Source organism: Geospiza fortis, unplaced genomic scaffold (genome assembly GCF_000277835.1).
Source record: "Geospiza fortis unplaced genomic scaffold, GeoFor_1.0 scaffold200, whole genome shotgun sequence".
Taxonomy (NCBI): domain Eukaryota; kingdom Metazoa; phylum Chordata; class Aves; order Passeriformes; family Thraupidae; genus Geospiza; species Geospiza fortis.
Window position 1 is genome coordinate 3,551,033 of NW_005054353.1, and position 22,837 is coordinate 3,573,869.

The 22,837-nt window shown below is 36.9% G+C and overlaps 1 protein-coding gene across 2 annotated transcripts in view; it reads left to right on the plus strand.

Moving 5' to 3' along the window:
- Positions 1-22,837, plus strand: part of ZFPM2 (zinc finger protein, FOG family member 2) — a 307,850-nt gene that overhangs the window by 144,235 nt on the left and 140,778 nt on the right. For both annotated transcript variants that reach the window (XM_031059000.1, XM_031059001.1), the window contains one exon: positions 2,689-2,807. In XM_031059000.1, the coding sequence (XP_030914860.1) occupies positions 2,689-2,807 (119 nt within the window). The remainder of the gene's footprint in view (positions 1-2,688; positions 2,808-22,837) is intronic.

Consider the following 22,837-nt stretch of genomic DNA (forward strand, 5'->3'; position numbering starts at 1 on the left):
GAAAGGTTTTGCAGCAAAACATTTTGTTACCCTGTCTCCAATCTACTCCTCTTTCATCGTGTTCTGAGTGGGTGGGGAAACACAGCAGATTCAGTACAATTCAGCATGATGTTACCCCATAGGCAGAATATTTCAAAGTATTCATATATATTGAATATTGCCTGAACTACAGCTTGGAACTGTAACAAAAGAGAATAAGAGAGAGAATCCATGGTACCTTATTTAATTATCAACAGAAGGGAAAAAATACATGTGGAAAAAAAAATGCTTGTTCTTATGCTTGCCTCAAATCAGAACTACCTATCAGGTATAAGATTCATGTTATTAATTTTATTTAAAATATAATGTGCAATGATGTGTACCTTAAAACTTTGGTAGCTTTTTGGATATCAGTGGTTGATCTGCCCTAAGTTTGTCGTTCTTAATCCATTAAAAGACAGGCCTGCTTGTAAATCCACAGGTACAGATAAGGAGTCACTGTTTGACTGTGTCTGAACCCTTTTCAAATGAAAAATGTCAGTGGCAGAAAGGGAGGCTGAATTATTTTTTAAAAGGGTTTTCAAAGATTCTCATGATTCCTGTGGTATCAGTTAAATGTGACATGTCCATAGACATGGCTGTTTTTTAGTGTGTAAAAGCAAGCAAATGCTGCAGTTTTCATCTCTCTGTAGAGAGAAATTCTGCAGTATGGCTAAGTGATAAACATGTTACTTTGCAATTTCTCTCTTCCATAATTAACATATAAAGAGATTTTTAAAGCTAATACAAATTGTAACAATGTGACTGTGAGAAGGAAAAAATGCTTTTATGGTTGTTTGGTTTTTTTTCTCTTTGGACGCATATATGTCACATGTGTAAATTAGATATAATTAATCCATAAGCTTTCCTGCTCACATACTGTCTCTTAAAATGTCATAGCACTGTCATGATGAGGACTCACCCACATACAGAGAAGCTTTTGTAAACCAGTACAGCTCTATTTCCTAGATTTGTTCCAGTTTGCAGGAAGGATCTGATGCACGATTTTACGTAGAGTAGTTTTGTAATCTGCAACACTCAGAGGTGAAATTTAGATTTCTGTGCTTGAAAATGGAAGCTGGAGCCAGCTCTTCTCTTTGGAAGATGGTCAAGATTAACCCCTGTGGACAAGTAAAAGCTTTGTAGCCTGACTGCAATGTAAATTCAGGCATCCAGGGGAATGTTTAGCTGGGGGAAGTTGTGGAGGCTGCCTGTGAGCCAGGAGGAGTTACTCACTTCCTTCAGCCCAAGGTTCATTTCACAACAACCACCAGTTCTAAATCTGGGACGAATTGACTCCTTGCACAGTTGGACTTTGCTCTGTTTGTGGAAAAGCACCATCCTTATTTGGGGTGGAGTTGTTGAGATGTGCTGATGCAAAAGACAGGAATCGCTGTTGCATCTGTTTGGTATGGAACGGGAGCAAGGGGCTTTAGCAGTCATGGAAAACAAATCATGAAAATATCATGGCTGTAGTGAAGTGGAGGTGAGCTCTGCTGCTCCTAAGAACAACAGATTTTTTGCCTACCTTCAGGAAAGGGAAAGCTTTGAAGTGCAAGAGCATGGAAAAAAGCAGTCAAACATCTAACTGGAAAAGTACAGATCAGCCTGTCCTTGTTCCATTGTATCCCTAGGAAAGTCTGAAACCAGAATTTATTTAGAAAGTAGTATTAGAAATTGTGTATATGAATATAACTGTTGCTGTATTTTTAAATGAAATGTTTGTTCATAAAAAGTAGTCTTAGTGAAGAGACTGGTTTCAAAGAAGAGTTGTCCAGACTAATTTTTTAATCTTGAAATAAAATTAAAAAATATGGGGTGGGAAAGGTGGTGACTGAATTTATTTTTCCCTTCATGAGAATGATGAATTGTGTTATTCTTTCTCTTTAATGAAAAATCCAGAAAAGTTAAGGTGAGCAAAAGCAAAAATTTCTCTTTTAAGTGGTTAATTTTGAAGTCTTTGCTTTCAAAAAGAAAATTTATTTAAAATAAAACAATATCATGCACCAAAAGTCATTATGCACTAAAAAACCACCATCATACAGCTTTCCCATTGCTTTCACTTATTTTGTCTGATAATATTAAGCTAAAAATTAAAATTATTTTTTGTTTAATTCTGAAATCTTACTGTCTGTAAAATCTCAAAAGTTTAAAATCCTTTTTGTAATTGCAGTAAATGCTTTTAGTAGTTTCTTGGAGGTGTAGTGAAATTTTTATGGCTATATGATGTTTTTCTCAAATTTTTAGTTGCTGCATGGTTCAAAATGTGATCTTGTGCAGCAAACTGCATCAAGGAGGTTAATGCACCACGTGTGGCTGCAATTGGACCCTCTCTTTTCAGCTGTCATTTCCCCCTTCCTCAGCACTTCTTAAGAACTCTTATGGAACGCTATTCTGAATAAAATTGCTTTCCAACTCTAATGTGTGTGAAAAGATGCAAGAAAGGAATGGGACATTCTGAACCAAATTTGAATATAATTATAAGGGAAAAAGGTTTGTTTTTCTTTTGCAGGATGACAAGATCAGTTGTTTTTCAGACAAGCATAATTAATTCTCATTATATTGGTCCTCAGAACATTGTGCTTGTAAAACCAACACAAAGGGAGAGGTGGTTGTTGTCAAGGCATGAGTGAAAGTACTCTCAACACTGCTTGTTTTCTTTGTTTGCAGGAGAGTTGGAGGTGGTCCAGAAAGACGGGGAGCGCAAGATTCAGAGCCGGCAGCAGCTTCCGGTCGGAACAACATGGGGGCCTTTCACTGGGAAGATGGATCTGAATAATAACACCTTGGTATGTAGATGCTCCGAGACACTTCTCTTTGTTATGCTGTGTGCCATTCTTCAGGGAACAGCCTGGATTGCTCCTCAGACAGAGCGTTTGAAAACAGGCATTGTTAGCTTTAGCGGACAGTGGTATTTGGCTCTTCTCCAATTCGTTCATCTATGGCAACCATCCACATGAAGTTATTTGGAGCACAGGTTAATAGTGTTTAACTTGTTCTTTTACTGAAGGGAAATGTCACTTCCTTGTTTGCTGAACCAAGGTGTTGGGTTCCAGTAGTAATATCTGGGGTTTTTTGTGGCTTTTTAAATTCTTCGTGGTATTAATTGCTGAATACTTAATTTACATTAAAGAAATGTATCAAAAATAAATAACTAAATTATTTTAAGATAAAATTAATTAAATTTGCCTTAATGTAATTGAACATAGCAAAATCTTCCATCAAATTCACATTTTTTGAAAAGCATCAAAAGACACCTGTCATATAATATATTCTCAGCCTCATTTTTTATTCTGATTGCATAAAGTATGTAGACGATTTTACTTTAAAGTAATGATCTCACTTCAGTGCACTGAAAATCATGTCATTTCTAGGTCTTCATTTCATCTTTGTTTGTGTTGGTTTTTACTCTGAGCTTCAATATTATTTGTGTATAGTTCAGATTAGTTTTCTGAAAATTTCAGGAAGGAAACAACTAATATCTCTAGGAAGGTTTAAACAGTCTTGGAACATGCATTGCCCTGTGGGATACTTGTGAAGAACTATTATCTGCAGCTGGATCACTGTTTGCTATTACAGACCTTGCATTGAATGTATTTAGCATAAAGATGTGTGGGACAGTTTCACAGGAAGGGATTACAGGCATTTTGGGTACACACTTCTGTGCTGCAAATGGAGAAACTGAGATTCCCAGTGTTCCCCAGCACTGGGTGTCGTACTGCCCTTGCAGGACCTGAAGGGAGTGAGGAGCCCTGAGTTTCTGATGTATCATCTGGGACAGTGTGAGGGAGGGGTTTTGTGGACAGGGGAGACAAAAGGGGAAATTTATTTTCTTCAACTCCTCCCTAGAGAACCTATGCCTGTGTAATGGAGTTCTCTTTCTAAGGATTATTGGAAAGAATGCATTTTTCTTTCAGTAAATATGCATATTAAAATTTGAGTGAAGCATTATTCTGAGTACATAGTATAGGATAGTATAGTATAGTATAGTATAGATATAATGCATAGACATTTAAAATCTTACTATTTTGTACTCGTTAGTGTACTTTATTCATCAAATGGTGCTAAGAAATGTTACAGAAGGTGGCATGGAAACTTCATCTGAGTTGCCAAAAGTTCAGTATTCCCAATCCAGATCAGACTTCCCATTCAGGCACCTGAATAAAGAATAGATTTTCAGAAGTACTGCAGAGTCAAAGAATCTTATTTGATAGAAAGGAAAAACTGGAAAATTTGAACTTGTCTCATTTTTTCCATCCATTTAATTTTTATTTCTTCATCTATTTCATTATTGGCCTGTCATCATTTTCGAAATGTTTTTCATAAAAGGTCATATGTGACAACCACCTGTAATTCAAATAATTTTCTGAATCCCAGTATAACTAGTTTCATCATCTTTCATATAACAGAAATCTTAGTCATGTTGTAGCTCAAAGTGTTTCCAGAATCGATGCTGTAGAGAAATGCTAGTTTGGTTTTGTCCACTTCTACCACTTCATCACGTACATACAACATGCGGCTAATGTTTAAGTATAGGATGTGGTATTGATTTTCCCTTCTCTACAAAATTTATTTTTGTCAGATATTCTTAGAATCCATTTACAACATGTCAGCAAGCAGCCAATCATACAATCGTATCTCTTTTTTTTTTTTTGATGGAGCTGTAGAACCATAACCCTAGTATAACCTTGCTTCTCCCAGGAATGTTTTAAGATCTGTTATTGCTTTTTAAATTTGGGCTAATACCATTTTTACTATATCAAAATCATTTAGTTAAGATAGTTGGGTTTTAATGAACTGGTAATTGAGCAGTGTGCAGAACTGACTTTAAATTTTTTTACTGTAATGGGCTAGAACAACTTTCTCATTATAGTTCACAAGGAAATGTGCAATGAAAATCTTCAGGACTTTTTCTTACTAAACTGGAAAGATACTTTTTTATTGTCAAATTAAAAATCATAAAGTCTATTTTTACTAATACTTGAAAGATTTTATTTTTGTTTTGCCTACAAATATAGACACATTTGGAAATGTGAAAAAGTTCACATAAACAGAATTTTAGTTCTCAGAAATTTTGTTTTGTCCCCTGAGCAATTCCATTCCTTGAAAAAGTCAAAACTGAACTGGGCACCATCTTGAGCAATCTGATTTGACTTCGAAGTTGCATCTGACTTTGAAGTTTGCCCTGCTTTGAGCAGGACTTTGGACTGGATGACCTCCAGAGATCTCTTCCAACCTGAGTTATTCTCTGATTCTAAGTATTTTTTTCTTTTCCCCAAATATCGGATGTTTCCTGTAATCCTAGATTTGTTACTTTAAAATGCTGTGTGAAGAAATACAAACCTTTTGATGCAACTTTAATTTGCCGTTATAGCAACAAAACTCCTACATCAGAAACATCAGCTTCTACATAGTTTTCTTTTATCGTTTTTTTTGTCTTGAAATTATTCTGGGTTTTTTAACCCATTTGATTACTTATCTCACTATTGTACATGTTCTCTGTTGTTCATTAGGGAAGTTGAGATTCTTTACTTAGGTTATTTTTATCTGGTTTAGGAAGCTCATTTTGGTAGAGCCTCACATCCGTAGAATTCAAACATGAGGAGCTGAAAACAAGTTTATTTCTTTTCTGAATGACCACCTCAAACATTATACTGCTATAAACACCAAATTTTTGGAGGAGAGTTTTAATGTGGATTTTTTTTTGTATAGAGAGAAAAGGAAAGAAAAAATCAGGGATCCCCATGTGAGTAAATATCATAACTTTTGCAGCTGCTACCTTCATTGGGAAATCAGTTTGTCTCTCACTAAAAGTATCTTACCTGACTGTACTGTTTAGTGATTGCAATATGACAGTGCCTCACAGGATTAATTCATGCTGTAACAGTCAGAGCTTACTTATTCCCCTTGCACTCTTCACTGAATGCAGCCTGTACATGTAATATCTTCTTGTTTCCAGCAGTGCTGCATTGCTGAATGTGGTCTTGCTGCTGTTGGCTCATCAGATGGAGCAAGTTAATTAATTCAGCACAGTATTTAATTGAGTCACCGTGCCAGATGTCAATTACATTTTAGATCTTTCAAGTTTCTGTCTTGAAATATGTTAGCAGTACACATCTCAGAGTAGTGGAAGACTAGGTACCTTGAACAAAAATTAGTTTAATGCTGTTCACAATTGCAATAGGAATAGCAGGTGTATCAAGTGTTGCAGCACTGTTGGGAAATATGGTAGAGCAAGATCCACACCAGGACTGAAGAATACTCAAACTAAATGTGGACTTGAAAGAGCTCAATGACTAATAAAGTTCTTAATTTTTCTCATCTAAGAGTTAGCCAGTAGTCATGAATTGCATAAAATTCCATTATGAAATAAGGAATGCTATTATTAAGGTTACTGTTGATGAAACAATCTGCATGCAGCCAGCATAAAATCCTAAGACATTGTTTTTAGCAAGTGAGTCTTAGATCTTAAAACTTGTCTACGCTTTGAAGTTTTATTTCAGTTTGCCCTTAAGAACTTCTTTTATAATTCTTAAATATTTGTAGATATCTACATAGATACTTCTACTATATTTAAAGTGATAGACCTCCTATTTAGATACTTTTAAATATCTGTTCCTGTAATTTTGCCAAACTTATTTAACAAAATTCCTCTGCTCTCAGCTGCATGCATAATTTGTATCTGTCAGCACAATTGGGCATGGAGTTTACTCCCATTCCTTCCACTACTTTCACTTTCCATCCACTGTTTGATAATTATTGGGTAGTCCCTAGAAAATTAAATGCATAGGAATATCTTTTCAAGCCTAGAAAATGAACATGTTTCTAGGAAACATGTGTCTACATGTTTCCATATTCGCTTGAGATTTAATATAATCTCCCTGTTTAGACAAACAGACTCATGAAGTGTTTGAACAATACTGCTGGCTGTTTACAGCTGGTGAGAACTCAGCTGTAGAATGGAAGACAACACAATTTGACCATGAAGGCTCCAAATCATGGTCAATCATGGTCTTGCTGCATCACAGAAAATTCAGTAGATCGTGGATACCCACAAATTGATAGAAATATATTTTTATGCATCAGGCTCCTAGTTTGTGATTCCTGTCTAACAGGAAAGTGGGTTTGCACAAATGTCAAGTCTAATATGAGCATGCAGGTGAAAAGAGCAGAAGACCTTACTAGACTGGACATACAGCCCACTGAAAGATAAGCAGCTGGGTGTAGGCAGATCTAAATTCAAGCCACTAGCAACCTAGTTAAGAAAAAGCTGTTCACTTGCTTCTTTCAGCTGTAAATATTTTCCCTGTTTGAGGGGACAACTTGATGGGAATGAGGCCCATGGAAACAAAAGCATCCCTGAACCACGTAGCCCACGATGGATCTCAAACAGTGGTCGCTCTGGCAGTCATGTGGAGGCATTCCAAGAGGCCTTTTCCCTTGGCTGCTGCCATCTAGTTTTTGGTGTTAATCTGTGCCCATGGCAGGGTTTTGCAAAGCAAAACAATGATCAGCTGTATTCAGCTCGCCATTCTCATCTCCTTGTTGCAGGGAAGAGCATGCGAGGCAGGCCTGTATGAGCCTGATAAGGAAAAGAGGATTCAATGTGGCTGTGAAGAGAATCCACAGGAGAAGAATTGGTAGGGTTGGGCCAGGCAAGCACTAGGACACAGCAGGGACCCTTAAATGGGATCTGGGAGGTTCGACTCCAAAGAGACATCTCTGGAAGATATGCTCATGGAACTGTTTGACTGCGTAGTGTGTGAGGGCTGAGGAGCTGAGATTCAAAATGGAGTAAAGTTATTCACTCACTAATCTGTGGCTGGTCACTTTGGGTCAGAAACCTCATGTCTGTAGTAGACAGTGACTTTTAATCTTCAGAGTTGCAGCATGAGGGTTTTCTGGGGACTTTTGTTGGGGGTGCTGCATGGCTACAGAGGGGCAGTAGTCTGACCATAGCCAGGCTTTAGCCAGTCCTTAGATTCTTTTTCTCTTATACAAACATGGAAAGGGATAAGGTAGATTTTATCTTTAAAAATTTGCAATTAAATATTGCAAATGGAGAATTTGACTCTTAATAGCACAGAGACATTTTTATATTTAGTTACCAAAAATAGTGTACTGAGAACCTTGATTCTTGTCTTTGTTATATTACTTTTATTCCTTTAAATATTTCAATTGACTAGAAAAACATTTCTTTTTCATTTTTACTACTGTTACTGTCAGTCTGTTTCATGTCTTGATCTAGTTTAAGATCACTTCCTTCCATCCCAAACATGAGCAGATGTTATTGTTGCAGCACTTAGGACAGCACATGATGCCACCCAACAGCTACACGCTGATGTGCTGTGCATGTCGTGGGATTGGCTGCTTAAAACCATGGAGTCATTACGGTTGGAAAACATCTCTAAGATCAGCAAGTCCAACTGTTAATCCAGCAGCACTGTGTTCACCACTGAATCATGTCCCCATGTAACACATTCAAATGTCTTTTGAAAACCTTCGGGATGGGGATTCCAGAAATTCTCTGGGCAGCCTGTTCCAATGCCTGCCAAAGTGAAGAAGATTTTCCTCATATCTAGTGTAAACCTCCTCTGGCAGAACTTGAGGCCTTCCAGACTGAAATATTAAAAAAAATATTGAGATATGCCAAGATGTCCACATGGCCATCCATAATGATCTTTGAGAGCATATCACCTCACATTACTTCATCTTTTACCAAGTGTTCTCCCATTTATATAGACATGTAGTTTAGGAGAATGCAATGACAAAAGAACCATTTTTTTAAACTTTCATGTGCAATTGTACTTTAGGTGATTTTCTTTAAGAAGTTATTTCTGCTCTTTTATTTATATTTACACACATTTAAGCAATGCTAATAATATGACAGCAAGATGTGGTAAGGATCTGAATAAACACCCTGTTTTGGAAAAATCCAAAAGCATTTTTTTCCAACTTGTAGACGTAGTTTCCAGGTCTCAGACAGGGGATGAAGCAACATGGTACAGTAGAGAAGAACCTTAATCCTTCTCTTCTGTCTCAATGCTATTTGTATACTGGTGTTAGCACTGCACACCTTAACATAGCCTTCATTTTAAGTTATTAAATATTCAAAGAACATACAAGTAAGACAGGATTCATTCTTCCTTTTTTTTCTTCATTTATTATTTGGTAATTTCCAGAATATCAACAGGGGATTTTTACACAAAATTGTTCTTGTTTTTTAACCTTATTGCCTTAACTTAAGGCGTTTTTTGAGACTACACTTACCCATGGTTCATTTTGACACCTGTTTATTCAAACAACAGAGCTTTAACATTTCTTTAAAACGATCACTGGTCATTTTGAAAGATTTTTGACAATAATTCAGTTACTTGGTGCTTACTGTGAGCATCTCCATTAAGCAGAATTTACCCTAATACTATTGTAATTAAGTAATAGAGTTTTCCAATCATTCCCATTAAACTAACTCTGTTTCCTGGGAGAAAACTCAATAAACTATCTGTCCTATTTTGGCAAGCTTCATTTCAGTAGGGGGTCCTTCTGAGAGTGGGAATGTACCCTGGGACACATTGCCAGGCAGCTGCTGAGAGCAGGGCAAGGGAATGCTTCTGCAGAAGAGATGAGGCAAAGCTGGGACAGAAAAAAAGGCAAGAAAATTTGGTCCAGAGCCTCTCAGACAGCAGTAGAGGGAGATGCTATCTCCAAATGGCAGGCTCTTGCATTTTAGGATGTGGGGAAAAGAGAGAGAAGAAAAGCTGCTTAATTAGAGAATCATAGCAATAAACTTCAGTAGTAACATATTTTTGTGCTTCTAAGATTCTGCGTTGAATCTTAAGTCTTCTACCTGGTCTAATCTTCTCTGTACCACAGGCTTCAAGACTCAGATTCTTATTTTGCTATTGTTAATTTTGCTAAATTTATAACACAACTTTTAGAATGGGATGTAGTCTTATTTAAAAACTTCATGTAAGAAAAATAATTTATTTATCTCCATTTAAAGTCATTCATGTAGCTCACTGGACTACAATACCTGACTGGCACAAGTTCTATACATGTATTTAAGATGAGCAATTCAGTATTAAATGTTGTCCTCTGAGGAAAATTTTTAAATTCATGCTTTCTATAATAATACTTTTTCTTATTTATGAAACATGCATATTATAGACTAGGAAGATATGAAATGCCAGGTTTAAATATTCAGCAGTTTTGGAAGTAATTTTCTTCTCACTAGATGTTAACACTATCTTTTTTTATTCTGAAATAAAATCCAGTTTCTAAAATGTTGACACATAGTTTCACATTTCATAGAACAAGCATGGGAAATTCTAGCTCCATCATTTTAGTGGCACATAAGGCCATGAAGGTGTTTGTGTCTATGAAGATGTTTGCATTGGTAAGACAAGAATTCAGTAGTTGCAATGGGCATGGAGCTAAAAGACTAGGCTTGTGCTCTCTCTTTGACCATTTAAAAATAAAATGTCCTGGAAGCTCATGGTTTTTGGGGGTTTTTTTTGCCTACTACACATAAAGCTATGCCTGCCTAAGGATAGTTATCCTTAGGGTACACTGGTAGTGGAGAAAAGAACTGAGATGCTGTTGCCTGTGGAACTGTGGTAGCACTTTGTTGCACTCAATATGTTGTCAAGATGTGCTGTCTGGACATACAAATGCATAAGATTTTGAAAACATCAACAAATGCTTTCCATAAGACTTGTGCATGCCATAGTAGGCAGTTATTTGGAAAAAAAAAAGTGTACTGTAGAGAAAATCCTGGTGTGAAATGTCACATTTTGGTGGCGTCAAAATTGCTAATAAAAAGTGCAGAACCATAGGTGCCATATCATAGTTACAAGGTACCATATCATAGTTACAATAACAATATTTTAAATTTTTGTCTATCTCCATTAAATAAATAAATTACTTAAAGTAATGGACCTGTGGATTCAGTTAAGACACTGGCTGCTTGCTGATCACTTTCATACAGTGTGATGGAATGATCAAAATTCCAAAGATCTGTTAGCTCTCTTTCCATTTGAATATGTTTGAGAGAAATAGCCTATAAATTTTCAAGAAGGATGGAAATTAAAGTTACTTCTGGTTGTTTCATTGCAGCCAAATTAACTGTGTTCTGTGAAAGTGTGGGTTTGAACATTTTGAATAGAAAAAAAAAACCTCTCAATATTTCTAGTAAGTAAAAACTGTTAGTACAGTATGTATGAATACATAAATATATTAAAAATGGATATTTAAAAATAAACATGTTTAAAACATAGTAACTATATATACGTGCTTATATATATACCCACCCAATGTAAGTGATCGTGAGTGTATAAGAATAGCATATTCTAGTCAGAAGGAGGTATTGACTGTTACTAGGTCTTAAAAATCTGTCTTATTTTAAATACCTTAATTTTGCTGAACTTTCCTCACCATTTGGCTGTAGCTCCTTTTCTAATGATGTCAAAGTATCCCATGGCCAGTAGCAAAATGAGTCCTTTTCCAGAGGCAACAAATCTACTTTGACTACCAAAGTATGCCCAAAGAAATTCAGAGCTTGGCCTGAGAAATTCAATGCTGAGTGATGCTTATAAATATCCTGAGCCTCATTTTTCAAGTCTAGAGAACAAGTTCATCAGTCTAATCTCCTTGTGGCTCCTCAGACTCCAAGGAAGCTCAAAAGACAACCAGCTCCAGCCGTTGGGACTCCAGAGCAAAGAGCACAGGAGGCACCGTCGCTTGCTGTCCTTACCTTCCCTAGCAGCCCCAGACCTGCAGCAAGGCCTTATTTATAGGTCTAGTTGTTACTTATTTGCTGTGAGCTATTTATAGGTTTAGTTGTGTGTCCTGATATTCCATGGTAAATTATGTGCATATCCTCATTGGGGTTTATATGGTTTCTTATTTATATTGTTTTGTTGGTTGTAGCAAGAAGGGAGTCAGTCTCTTCTCCCGGGTAACCAATGTCAGGACAAGAGATGTCCTCAAGGTGTGCCATGGGAGGTTCAGGGTGGGCAATGGAGGAATTTCTTCGTGGAAGGGATTGTTAAACATTGGAATAGGCTGCCCAGGGAGGTGGGGGTTTCACCATCCCTGGAGGTGTTCAAGGAATGACTGGATATGGCACTTACTGCCATGGTCTGGTTGACAAGATGGTAACCAGGGAAAGGACTAGATTTGACTTGGTGATCTCAGAGGACTTTTCCAACCTAAAGGGTTCTGTGCTTCTGTAATAATCATGTCCCATCTTAAATAGCTTAAAATTAATTAATAAACTTTTGCCCCCTTTATTTTTACTAATGCATTTTAATGTGCTTGCAAAATGCTTCACAACTTGTGAATAATTAAATACAGGTTTTGAGCTCTTTTAACGTATTTAGAAAATAATTGAGTTTTGCATGAACAAAATACTGTCCTTTCTGTGCTGTAAGGGAAGGATAGCACTCTGAACACTACTGATGCATTTAGGAAAAACTACATAACATATGAGATACCATCACAGTTTATGTAGATTATTCTCACTCTGAGAATATGTCTTATAATTTAAAATTCTTCCTGTCACAGATTAGCTTTTATATCTTGTTTTTGACATTTGATTTCTGAAATGCATAGAAGATACTATTTTTAATAAAAGCTTTATATATGTTAGTAGTTATAATTATTATTTATGTATTTATTTAAAAGCATCTCACAATTCCCAAAATATTTCTTTTTCTTTGAAGCTTTCTTCATGACAGTCTCTGATCTGGGGGATGGGTGGCCACTTTTTTTAAACAAGAAACTGGAACTCCTGCGATGTGTGAGGACATTAAAGACAAGTTTAGGGGAGCTGAGGGAGGTGTGCCTCGAAGCTGGGGAGGTGAGGAAGGATTCTTCCCTCTCTCCCTCTCCTGCAAGCTGTTGTCCTCACTTGTGGAAGAAAACTGGGGCAAATTAGCATAAAGGAAAGCGAGCAATAAATCAGAAAACAATAGTAGATCCAAAATATCTTAGTTCCTTCTTTTCTGCTTGTGTTGAAGGGCCTGGTTCTACTATTGCAGATATTTAATTCTGCAGTGGACCTTATGGTACATCTTAGTCTTAATCGCTTTGCTTTTGCAGTCACATTTGCTACATTAAATATTGGATTTCATTGTTTATATTTGTTAAATTCAAGACAATATTCTTCTCTTTTGGGATCCAGTATTTTACCTTTGTCCCGTTTCCCTTCTCACTGTGGTCAATTCACCTCCTCCAAGTCAAAATAGCATCTTAATCCTGCATGCATCTGTGGTGGAGGATTTTCCTTCCTTCTTGGATCCACCTGGATCACAAGCCATGGAACGACATGAAGGATTGCATTAGGTGAACCTTCCAGGCTCAGCAAGGTATCAGCAAGGGAGATTTAGGTTAGCTAGGAGAAAGAGCTTCCTAATGTTAATGAGAGTGAGAAGCTGGAGGAGATTGGGGAGGTTGCAGTCAGTCTGTGGCTGGTGTGTTTCAGAGCAGGCTGGACCAAGGCGACAGGAGTGGTGCAGGCACGGCTGAGCTGTGGCGTGGGGGAAGGAGCAGATGACCCTGTGGCTTCTGGCAGCCTGATGCTGAGAAATGTCTGCAGCCAACCTCACTTGTTTGGCTGCCCAGAAATGACTGCAGGTAGCTAAAATCTTTCAAGATTGGCTTTAAAAGGAGCAGAATGAGACACTGTTTTTTTGTAGAAGATGGCAGATGGGACATTACAGGAAGCTAGACAGTTGGTCATACCAGTATAGGATACTGGTTTCAAAATCTAATTGAAATATAACAAGGGCTAGCTGTGAGATAAGGAAGTAAGCTGCTATATTTCTTTGGCATGTCCCTTCTCAATTGCCTGCATGGTTTTTTTTCTTCTGAATATTCTCCCTTCCCACTCCACTTTCTTGCTAACTAAAGTTAGAATTATAGCCAATATAAAATCAGTGTAGCTTTTTCAAAATATTACTTCCAGTTCTACTGAGGACTTTGTCTCTCAGTTTTCTGTACTTCTTTTTTTTTATGGAAATATAAGGATCATTGTCTCAGCATTCTAAGGATCATTGTCCCTGGTTTTTGTGCCATGCATTTGCAGAGTGAGAGCAATAGAATTGCATTTTCAGGATGCCAAGTGTGTATACTTTGATCTGGCAGTACAGCATGCCTCAGAGTGTAAGCTGAATCTTGATTTTTATAGTCAGTCATTCACTATCAGGTACCAGAGCCCCTATTAGATAGGGTGAAAAACAGAGAATACGCCATGGGTTCAATATGGAAACATTTGCAAGGAGGCTCTTGGCATCACCAGCATCCTCAAAGTCCATTTTGTGCTTCTGTGCTAGTAAATCTCTTAAATGCATGCAGAAGTGATACCTCTGTGCAGTGAAAGACTGCATATACACTGATTACTTTTGAAACCACTTTCCCCCACCCCACCACATTCAGTAGTGGAAAATAAGAATAATATGCATGTTTTGAAACTTGACCTCACAAATGTGAGACCACTTGGTGTGGTTGTGTCTCCTTAACATTCCTCGCATTCCCTGTCCCAAGTCCGGTTGTTAGAGCTTGTTGCAGGGTTTAAGTGGCTTTGTAGTAGCACCTATTAGCTTGGCTTGGAGCATACTTGGGACTAAATGGCCTTTCTGACCTCTAATAAGTATTTTCTTGTCAGTCATACCAAAGATACTTAACTATCTGTTTGTTCACTATTACTGCCATAACTGAGAGGTCTCCTGAGCTCTTCAGAAATACAATCAGGACATTGTCATTGTTTTCTCTGCTTCTTTGCTGTGCTGTTGTAGCACAGTGTCTTGCACTTGCAGAGTCTCCTCTGGGATAATTGCAATGTGGGGTGAAGTAAAGAGTTTCACAGGGTGGAATTTGCTGCCATGACTCACTGCAGCCTGGTATTCAACCTCGTGAGAGCTACAGTGGCATGCTGCCTTGGTATTCTCACTTGAAATCTGTATAGGGATTGCAAAGATGGTTGAAGTTATTCTGTCAAGGCAGCATAGAGCATGGGCAAATCTCTTCCAAAATAAGTATGTGTTACAGGTCGCAGTTGTATGTCTGTATTTTTTAATCTAAGTGTTTTTTTTAATCTAAGTGAATAGGCAAAATCAAGTCCTAGTGCACTTAGGACTTGATTTTGCCTAGCACTGAGCACTAGCAGGAGGTGCTGAGCACCCCAAACTTCCATTCAAAGCAGTAGGGTTAGGTATGCTTAGCATTTTCCGACACTGAATGCTGCAAGTACAGCCTCTCCATAGAAGATAAATATTTGTTATTTATATGACCTTGAAGATGGGACTGGTTTGATAGGGTTAAGGTCAATGAGTATATTATTTTTAGACAAGATACAGAATACTTGGATGGTTCTGCTTTATTTTAGTGTGTTAACATCTGGCAGCATTCTGTGTTCCATATGCTGCTGATTGTCCTGATACATTCATCTTCAGTGATTATCAAAAAGATTTCAGTCCTCTGGAGTTAATAATACATTTGAGAAGACAAATACATGAAGATAAGTAGAAAAGCTGCCTGTAGATTTCTGTAGAGAAGACCAATATTTTTGTAATCTTGGCAAGTACACTATTAATTCAGAAATGTTTTTTAAATTGACTTAATTAGCTAATTTCTGTAAGGATGAAAAATAGTGTATTAGAATTCAATACTGTTGTCACAATAGACATAGATTACTCTGATTAGTCCCTTTTAATTCTACACATTGCAACATGGCTAATTTTTGATAATGGTGATAATTTTGATAAATTGTGATAAAATTTTGATAATAGTTAAGGGGATTTTAGATTTGTACCCTTTTCTCAAGTATTATTTTTATATGTTTTGGGTCTGTGAAAGTTTAGCTATGCTTCTCCTGTTTCATTACAGTCAGTAATGAAACATAACTATCAGCTGACTTTTTTTTTTTTTTTTTTGGTATTGGTGTTTTCAGTTTTCCTAGGCTGATAAATTTTTTTCCAAGGCTATAAACTATTGCTTTCATTCTATGCTGTTTTGGCCTTACATGCTAACAGCTTCAGGGGAAAAAGACTTCAGAGTTTCACGTAGAATTTGAAGCAGGTATTCCCTCTTACGGTACCACCTTCTTTCTAAGAATGCAGAAACCCTACCACAATCAGAACCCATGGTGAAGCAAAAATCAAACTAAGCCAGATGTCTGTCAACCTTGTCTCTTGTGGCTTTTGCCACAGCCCACACTTACATTAGAGACCAGTCCTCTAGGCTAGCCCACTGTGGGGCTGGCCATTCCTGCGAGGAAAGGTTCAAGTAAGGAATCAGCTGTAGGGCTCAAAGCCTAGAAGGATGAGCCTTTGCTTCCAACACCTCCTGTCAGACAGTTCCTTGCTGCTCTGGTCTCTGCTGAGAAGGGAGAGTGCTGTGAAATCAGCTGTAGCCATGGCTCTTGAGCCAAACCCCGGCACCAGGGTCTGTCAGCACAACATGGCATGGGATGTCTGGTCTAAGTAGACATCAGGAAAGTAGCAGGAAGACTGAAGTGGCAGTTTGCCACAAAACAGAAAGTACAGAACAAACTAAGGTAGCAATGTTGTTCCTCAATATTTCTCTCTTAATTCAATATCTGGCATTTCAAAGAAAAAAATGAAGGCAGCAAAGTCTCTTGGGGCACATAACATACCCTGACCTACTATTCAGATAAAACTTGTTTTATTAATCATGCACAAATTTGTTTAGATCTTAGGAGTGACACTCTTCCTGTTGCCAATATCTATTAATGATAATTACTGCAAATACTATACTCACTCAGTGATAGCATCACATCATGGTGAGGAAGATTGTGATCTTATCTAAACCTATTCTGTTTAACTCTGACACTCCTTCTATTATAGTGGGGCCCCGATAAGATCATGCCTGTTAGGATCAGACATTAGTTGAAATCAATATTTGAAAATGTGCCTGTTTTTGCTTAATAGCAAAGTTAGTGTGAGGGTCATAGTGAGATCATTTGTTGGATGAGATTCTACAGCTTCATCTTGGAATGGAAATGTGTTCCTTGCTTCAGCTGCTGGTGAAAAGTAAAAACAAGGGCTCTTTGAAAGCTGTACAGCTTTGCTAATAATCACTGTGTGAGGAAGATACAATCATTATTATGATATTTAACATCTGTAGTGCTGCAGCCTGTTGAGGTTCAAGTCAGGAACTAATCCTCCTTTTTGCTAGACTCTGGACCTGATATTAAAAAGACAGCTGCTAGCTGCAGCTAGCTTAGGTCCTGGTTTTAAACCAGACATGAGTGCAATGGCAACTAGTGAGTGTGGAAGCCAAAAGCCAAAATGGCAATGATTAAGATTAGTATAGTAACAGTTATGTCACACTAAAGCAGCAGACATGAGTGTTTTAGAGCTAGGGCAAGAAAATACAGTGAGTTTGCAGATGACTTCAGAGAATTCTTCCTATATGCATTAATCTAGTGGAAGAAACTACAAATAAATTGGGAGTATTTATTTAGATAGAATTTTTTAAACTTATTTTCTGATAAAGAGGGATGTAATCTAGATCAGTGATGATGAACCGTTTTGGAGCTGGGTGCCAAATTTATTTTTAAAAGCTCAGAAACTCTTGTGCTGCCAACATTAATCTCCCTGTAACAAATGTGGCACCAGTGCCAGCTGTTTATAGTTGCTGATGGAAATGAATAATCAGAAAACACAAAGCACCATAATGCTGTTTTGCTGAAAAATATGGTTACTCTTAATGTAAAACTTTTCAAGATTTAGTTGAAGAAACCAAAGCAGAGCCCAGAGGATATTACATGGGACATATGAGACCTGCAGTGCCCTTTTCTCCTTAAAGCCATTAATTTCTGTTCTCCAGTAAATAAAGAAGTGCAACAGAATAGATAAAAAATGAAAAGTGAATAGTGAATAACCCGTTGTTTTGATGTCAGGACTTCAAAACGTGAGTGGCACTAGTTCTGTGCCTAAGGTTGGCATCAAAGGGCCTCATGCATAGCTTCCAGTGCAAGGCATATTCCCTGAGCACTAGACTGCTGTAGGGAGAAAGGATCCAAGTGATACGTTAATAGATCTGTTAAATCACTCCAGTGTAGAATTTAAATTTTTTTTAAAAAATCTGAAATTTCCACATTTTTCCAGAAATTGAGGTCTGTTTGAATGCCCATCCTATTATTTAGATAAAATGCTAATATTAGTGATGTGCTAAGACTTGGACAGTATTTACCAACCGTACCCATTTCAGTAATGACACTCTTCACTGTGTCTGATCATAATCTCCAACTTCTTGTGGTTTGACTTGGATTTCCTTTGCAGATCTCAACTTGATTATAATTCCTCACATTTGCCACACCAGTCACTAAATTTATCATTGTGTTTTCTGAAAGAGAGGAATGTACACATGACAGGAATGATACTTTTCACTAGACAAAGTCAGAAAGTTTTTAATTTGGAATAGGACATATATAGTATCATGATCTCTGCTAATTATTTATGTATATGTCTTTACCACTATCACATATGTGCCAACTGGTAGTTATGAGGAGGTGTAAGTTTAATTTATGTTTGTTCAAACATGAAAGTAAGTGGAATGACAAATGAATAAATCATTGCACAAGTGTTAACAGTAAAAGCATGACTGACCTCATTATCATCATATTGCCTTTTGATTCAATTAAATACCACTGCTTGCTGTTCTCATATCATGTATGAAAGCACTCTAAGTTGAAGTCATCAATGTGGATTTCTATAGATTAAAAATTTCCCCTATAAGATGTGTATGAGGATATTTGAGTGGCATTTTGCCCATAAAAAGTGAGACATTTCTTGTTTTCATTGAATAGTGCATACTTTTAGATACAATATGAATAATAAAGATGTATATTTCATATTGCTTTTCATTTTAGTTGTAACAAGTACAGGGAGGAGCAGAGTCATTTTGAAATAATCCGTGAGAAAAATAGAAAGAATGTATTTTTGAAAGAAATTTTAAATAGGTCAAGATTTTAGACAGTGCAGAATTTTCCTAAGATTTTTTTTCCATTTACCCAACTTTATTTTAATCTGTGTCCATAGCAAAAGTGTTTCTTGTGTAATCTGATACATCATTGCAGTATTTGTATACAAAACTGGGTGTTGTTCCACCAGTGCATTTCCACAATATGGCATTCAATAGACTAGTGAAAAAGATTTGTCGTGAATGTTACTGAAAAACAGTGTACTGGTAGAATTTTGAAGTGTTAATATTTAAACATTGATCTCTTTAAAATGCTGACTTTATAAGCAATTTTCCTCATTATTTATATATTTTTTTAAATTCTGAAATATTTTCAAATTTGTGGAATAGCATCACTTTTCATTTGCCTGTTTTTATTTCAGAAGTCTTTGTGACATATTTTTGGCCATGGTGTGCTAGGTGTAGAATCCCAAATGCTTCAGTGGGGCAGGAGAGGTGACTTTTTTTCTTTTTCTGAAACCATGATGAATTTAATTTTAGACACAATGCAAAGCAGAGCATTACCATTTTCTGCCTTACTGCCAGATATGTATAAAATAAGGATATCATTAAGAAAATTGGATGTATCTGAAGAAGCAAGGTGGATTTTCCCATCAATATGCCTTCTTTCTCCCTATATAAAGAATGATGAAGAGCATAATTTTACTTTCATAATAGCAAAGTGTTCCACTTATTCCATTCCTTAGTTCCCAGCACTGGCCACATGCAGCAAGCGTGAGACATTCTGTTCATTTTGTGTGACAGTGCAGTCAGTCCTCTTTACATCTGACTCCAAAACAGCTAGACTAAGAAGCAACAAGAGAAGATTAAAATAAAATATACCTGCATAAATAATGGACAACAGTATTTGTGACTGTTTATTTGAATTCTAATATTTTAATTGTTTTAATTTTATTTTTTTGATTTGCACTTTTTGCCTCAAGAAGTTTTTGGTATCCAGTCTAGCCTATTAAATGTCACAAAACAGATAATCCTGCTGTTATTACAATGGCTGAATCAAGATGGCAGAGAGGAAATCCCTTCCTGAAAGAACTTATAGACAAAGAACAGGAAACATGTTCTAATGGAAGATCAAGGCACAAAGAAATTAACAGACCTGCCTGACAGCACACTGGAGGTCTCAGGTTTCCTACAGGTTAGACAATCACCTGTGTTATGAGATTATTCCCTGGAATGATGAGCAGACACCCAAAGAGTTTTACATTAGTACTCTGAGAACTGAACTAATTTTTATACTTTTTATAAGAAAATTGTTACTCAAAAGTAGCCATTTAGGAATCCATCTGTTTGTAGACAATTAATGATACAAAAGAAGACTGTATTTTTATGTATATTATATGCGGATCTTAACTATAAAGAAAATGCAAATACAAAACAATGCTTCTTTGAATGCATTCTCAAATGTACCACCTATGAAAAATAAAAGAAAATCAGTAAACTGATACGTAAGTCAAGAAACAATTACTCTGCAATAAATTCACATCATTTCATAACTGATGCCTTAAAATTCAAACATGAAAGTATATAAAAAATCCAAATTTGCAAAGAGTAGGATCCCTTATAATGTAAAGGGATGATTAAACCAATAGATAGTGCACTGGTGTGCATAGTCTGGATTTTGTCTTTGAAAAAGAGAAAATGCTTGATGATGGTGTAGCAGCACTATGTTTCCAATAGGCCAGTCAGTCAAATGCAAATACAGTCTATAATAAAAGAGCTGGTTGGCATAGTAATTGGGAAATGAATGTTATTTGTAGCTCCATATTTCTGTCTTTAGGAGTCTAAGAACTAGGAGGTTGGTATTGATAAGAGGGTTTGTGTATAAATCCTTTGTAATGAGGCTGTGCCTCTTCAGTCATTTGTATTAATTTTAACTTTAGATATGAACATCATTCTCTGAAAGGGGTGACAACTAAAATAACTAATTTCACAAATGTCTGGGGAGAAAAAAAAATACTCATTTTAGAAAAAAAATCCCTGCTTCCTGTTTGATTGTTTGGGTGGGTTTGGGTGGGTTTGTTCTGTGGCAGGGGGAATTTGAGAATATGTACAGGATCACCTTATAGCTGTGTAAGGCATGCACTACAGATTATTGCTGCATTTGTGCAGACGCTGACAAAGAGTCCAGGTTTGGCTGAAGGAAATTATTCTGCAGGAGGAATACCAGATATATCTCTTAAGGTATAAATGTCCTTGCAGACTTTATCTCTGGTCAAAAATTCTCCAAATGCCCTGAGATCTTCATCAGCTTCAGCCATTGATAGTACTCTCATGTTTGGGGTTTTTTTCCTATTGGCCTATTTGGGTGATTATTTAGCAATGTATTTGACAGTTTTTGCTGTTCCATATCTTCATGCATACACCCCTATTTGACATCTTGTTCATATTCTGAACTTCTGAATATTTCTTTAAGATTACCTGGAATGCAGAACTTGAGGGTCTTAAAAAGCAGAGAGTCTGGAGCATTGTGGAAAGGTGAAGTTCTGTCAGTGGCTTTGACTGCCTTTGTCTTGTTACTCAGTCCTTACCTGAACAGGTCTCTCCCTTCAGCATCATGTGCAGCCACACAGATTCCCTTGGCTCTTTACCTTCATGTCCCACATATCCTGATAATTATCTCTTATTTATATTTCTGGTACTTGCCCCTTAGCCTTTCTCCTCACTTTCCAGTCTCTCCTTGTTCACTCTTTCAGCTGTGTTTCTTTCACCTTTCTCTAATTTCTCTGTCCTTTTTCTTACTGATCTTCAAGACCTTTTTGTAATGTACAAGGACCTGCCCTTCCTTCATTTCCACCTCTACCCCAAACAGGTAATTTAGAGTTAAGTGCTTAAAAGTAGCATTTAGAACTGATTTTAAGGATTTTTTTTTTAAAGACTGAATGTTAATTTTGTGTAAATTAGAAATATATTATGAATTTCCCTGTTCAGGATAGCACACCCATTCCTTAGGCCAGTTGTAGGGCTGACTTGAAAAGAATCCTTATACTTTTATCACTGCCTGTTACTTTGCTGCTTACGGGGACATAATCGGTTTCTGTCTTTGGGCATTAAGTGAGCACAGCAGAGAGCAAGCAGGAATCTCTTGCTTCTGCCCCTGCCCAAGTTTAACATTACACACAATTAGTCAGGTGTATTAAGGGCTTACTGTGCCATCTTCTGCTTAAGCATGAGACTTGGGTACTACCAGAGGCATGCTAGCAGGCTCGATGGACCAGTGGACTGATCATACCCAGTAAATCCCAAGCTTTTGTGATATGTTGACAGACCCTTACCTCAAACAGTGCTAGCAGGCACTGCTGTAATAAAACCAGACTGGCTCATTATTTACTTCTGAGCTTTTCCATAAAAGCAGCATAAATGTTAATGAATAAATAATCTTCTCCCAAATTTCTTACAATAACTGAGCTTACCCCAGGCAGGTTGTGCTGCTGTAGATCAAGGTTTGAAAAATGTGAGAATTCCTTATTCCCAGTAGTGCATTGGGAGAAAAAGTTTGTCACTCCCATGCCATTTATTTCACTGTGAGGCGTTGAGGGCTACAGTCTCTTTACACATCCTTGCTCGTACTAAATCATTCACTAAGAGCTAACACAAAATTTTAGAGGAAAGAAAGATAACAGAGAAAAACATGCAAAATATTAGTTAAATTAATAAAATAATCCCACTTCCCTGATCTTGTGTGCAGAAAGAAAAGAAGAAATTGAATTGAAAATGCATTAGGTAATGCCTGATCTAGGAATTAATCTGCTTACTTACACACAGCAGAGATACAAATTCTCTTGAGATAGCTAACTTGGTTTCTGATGTGGTATAA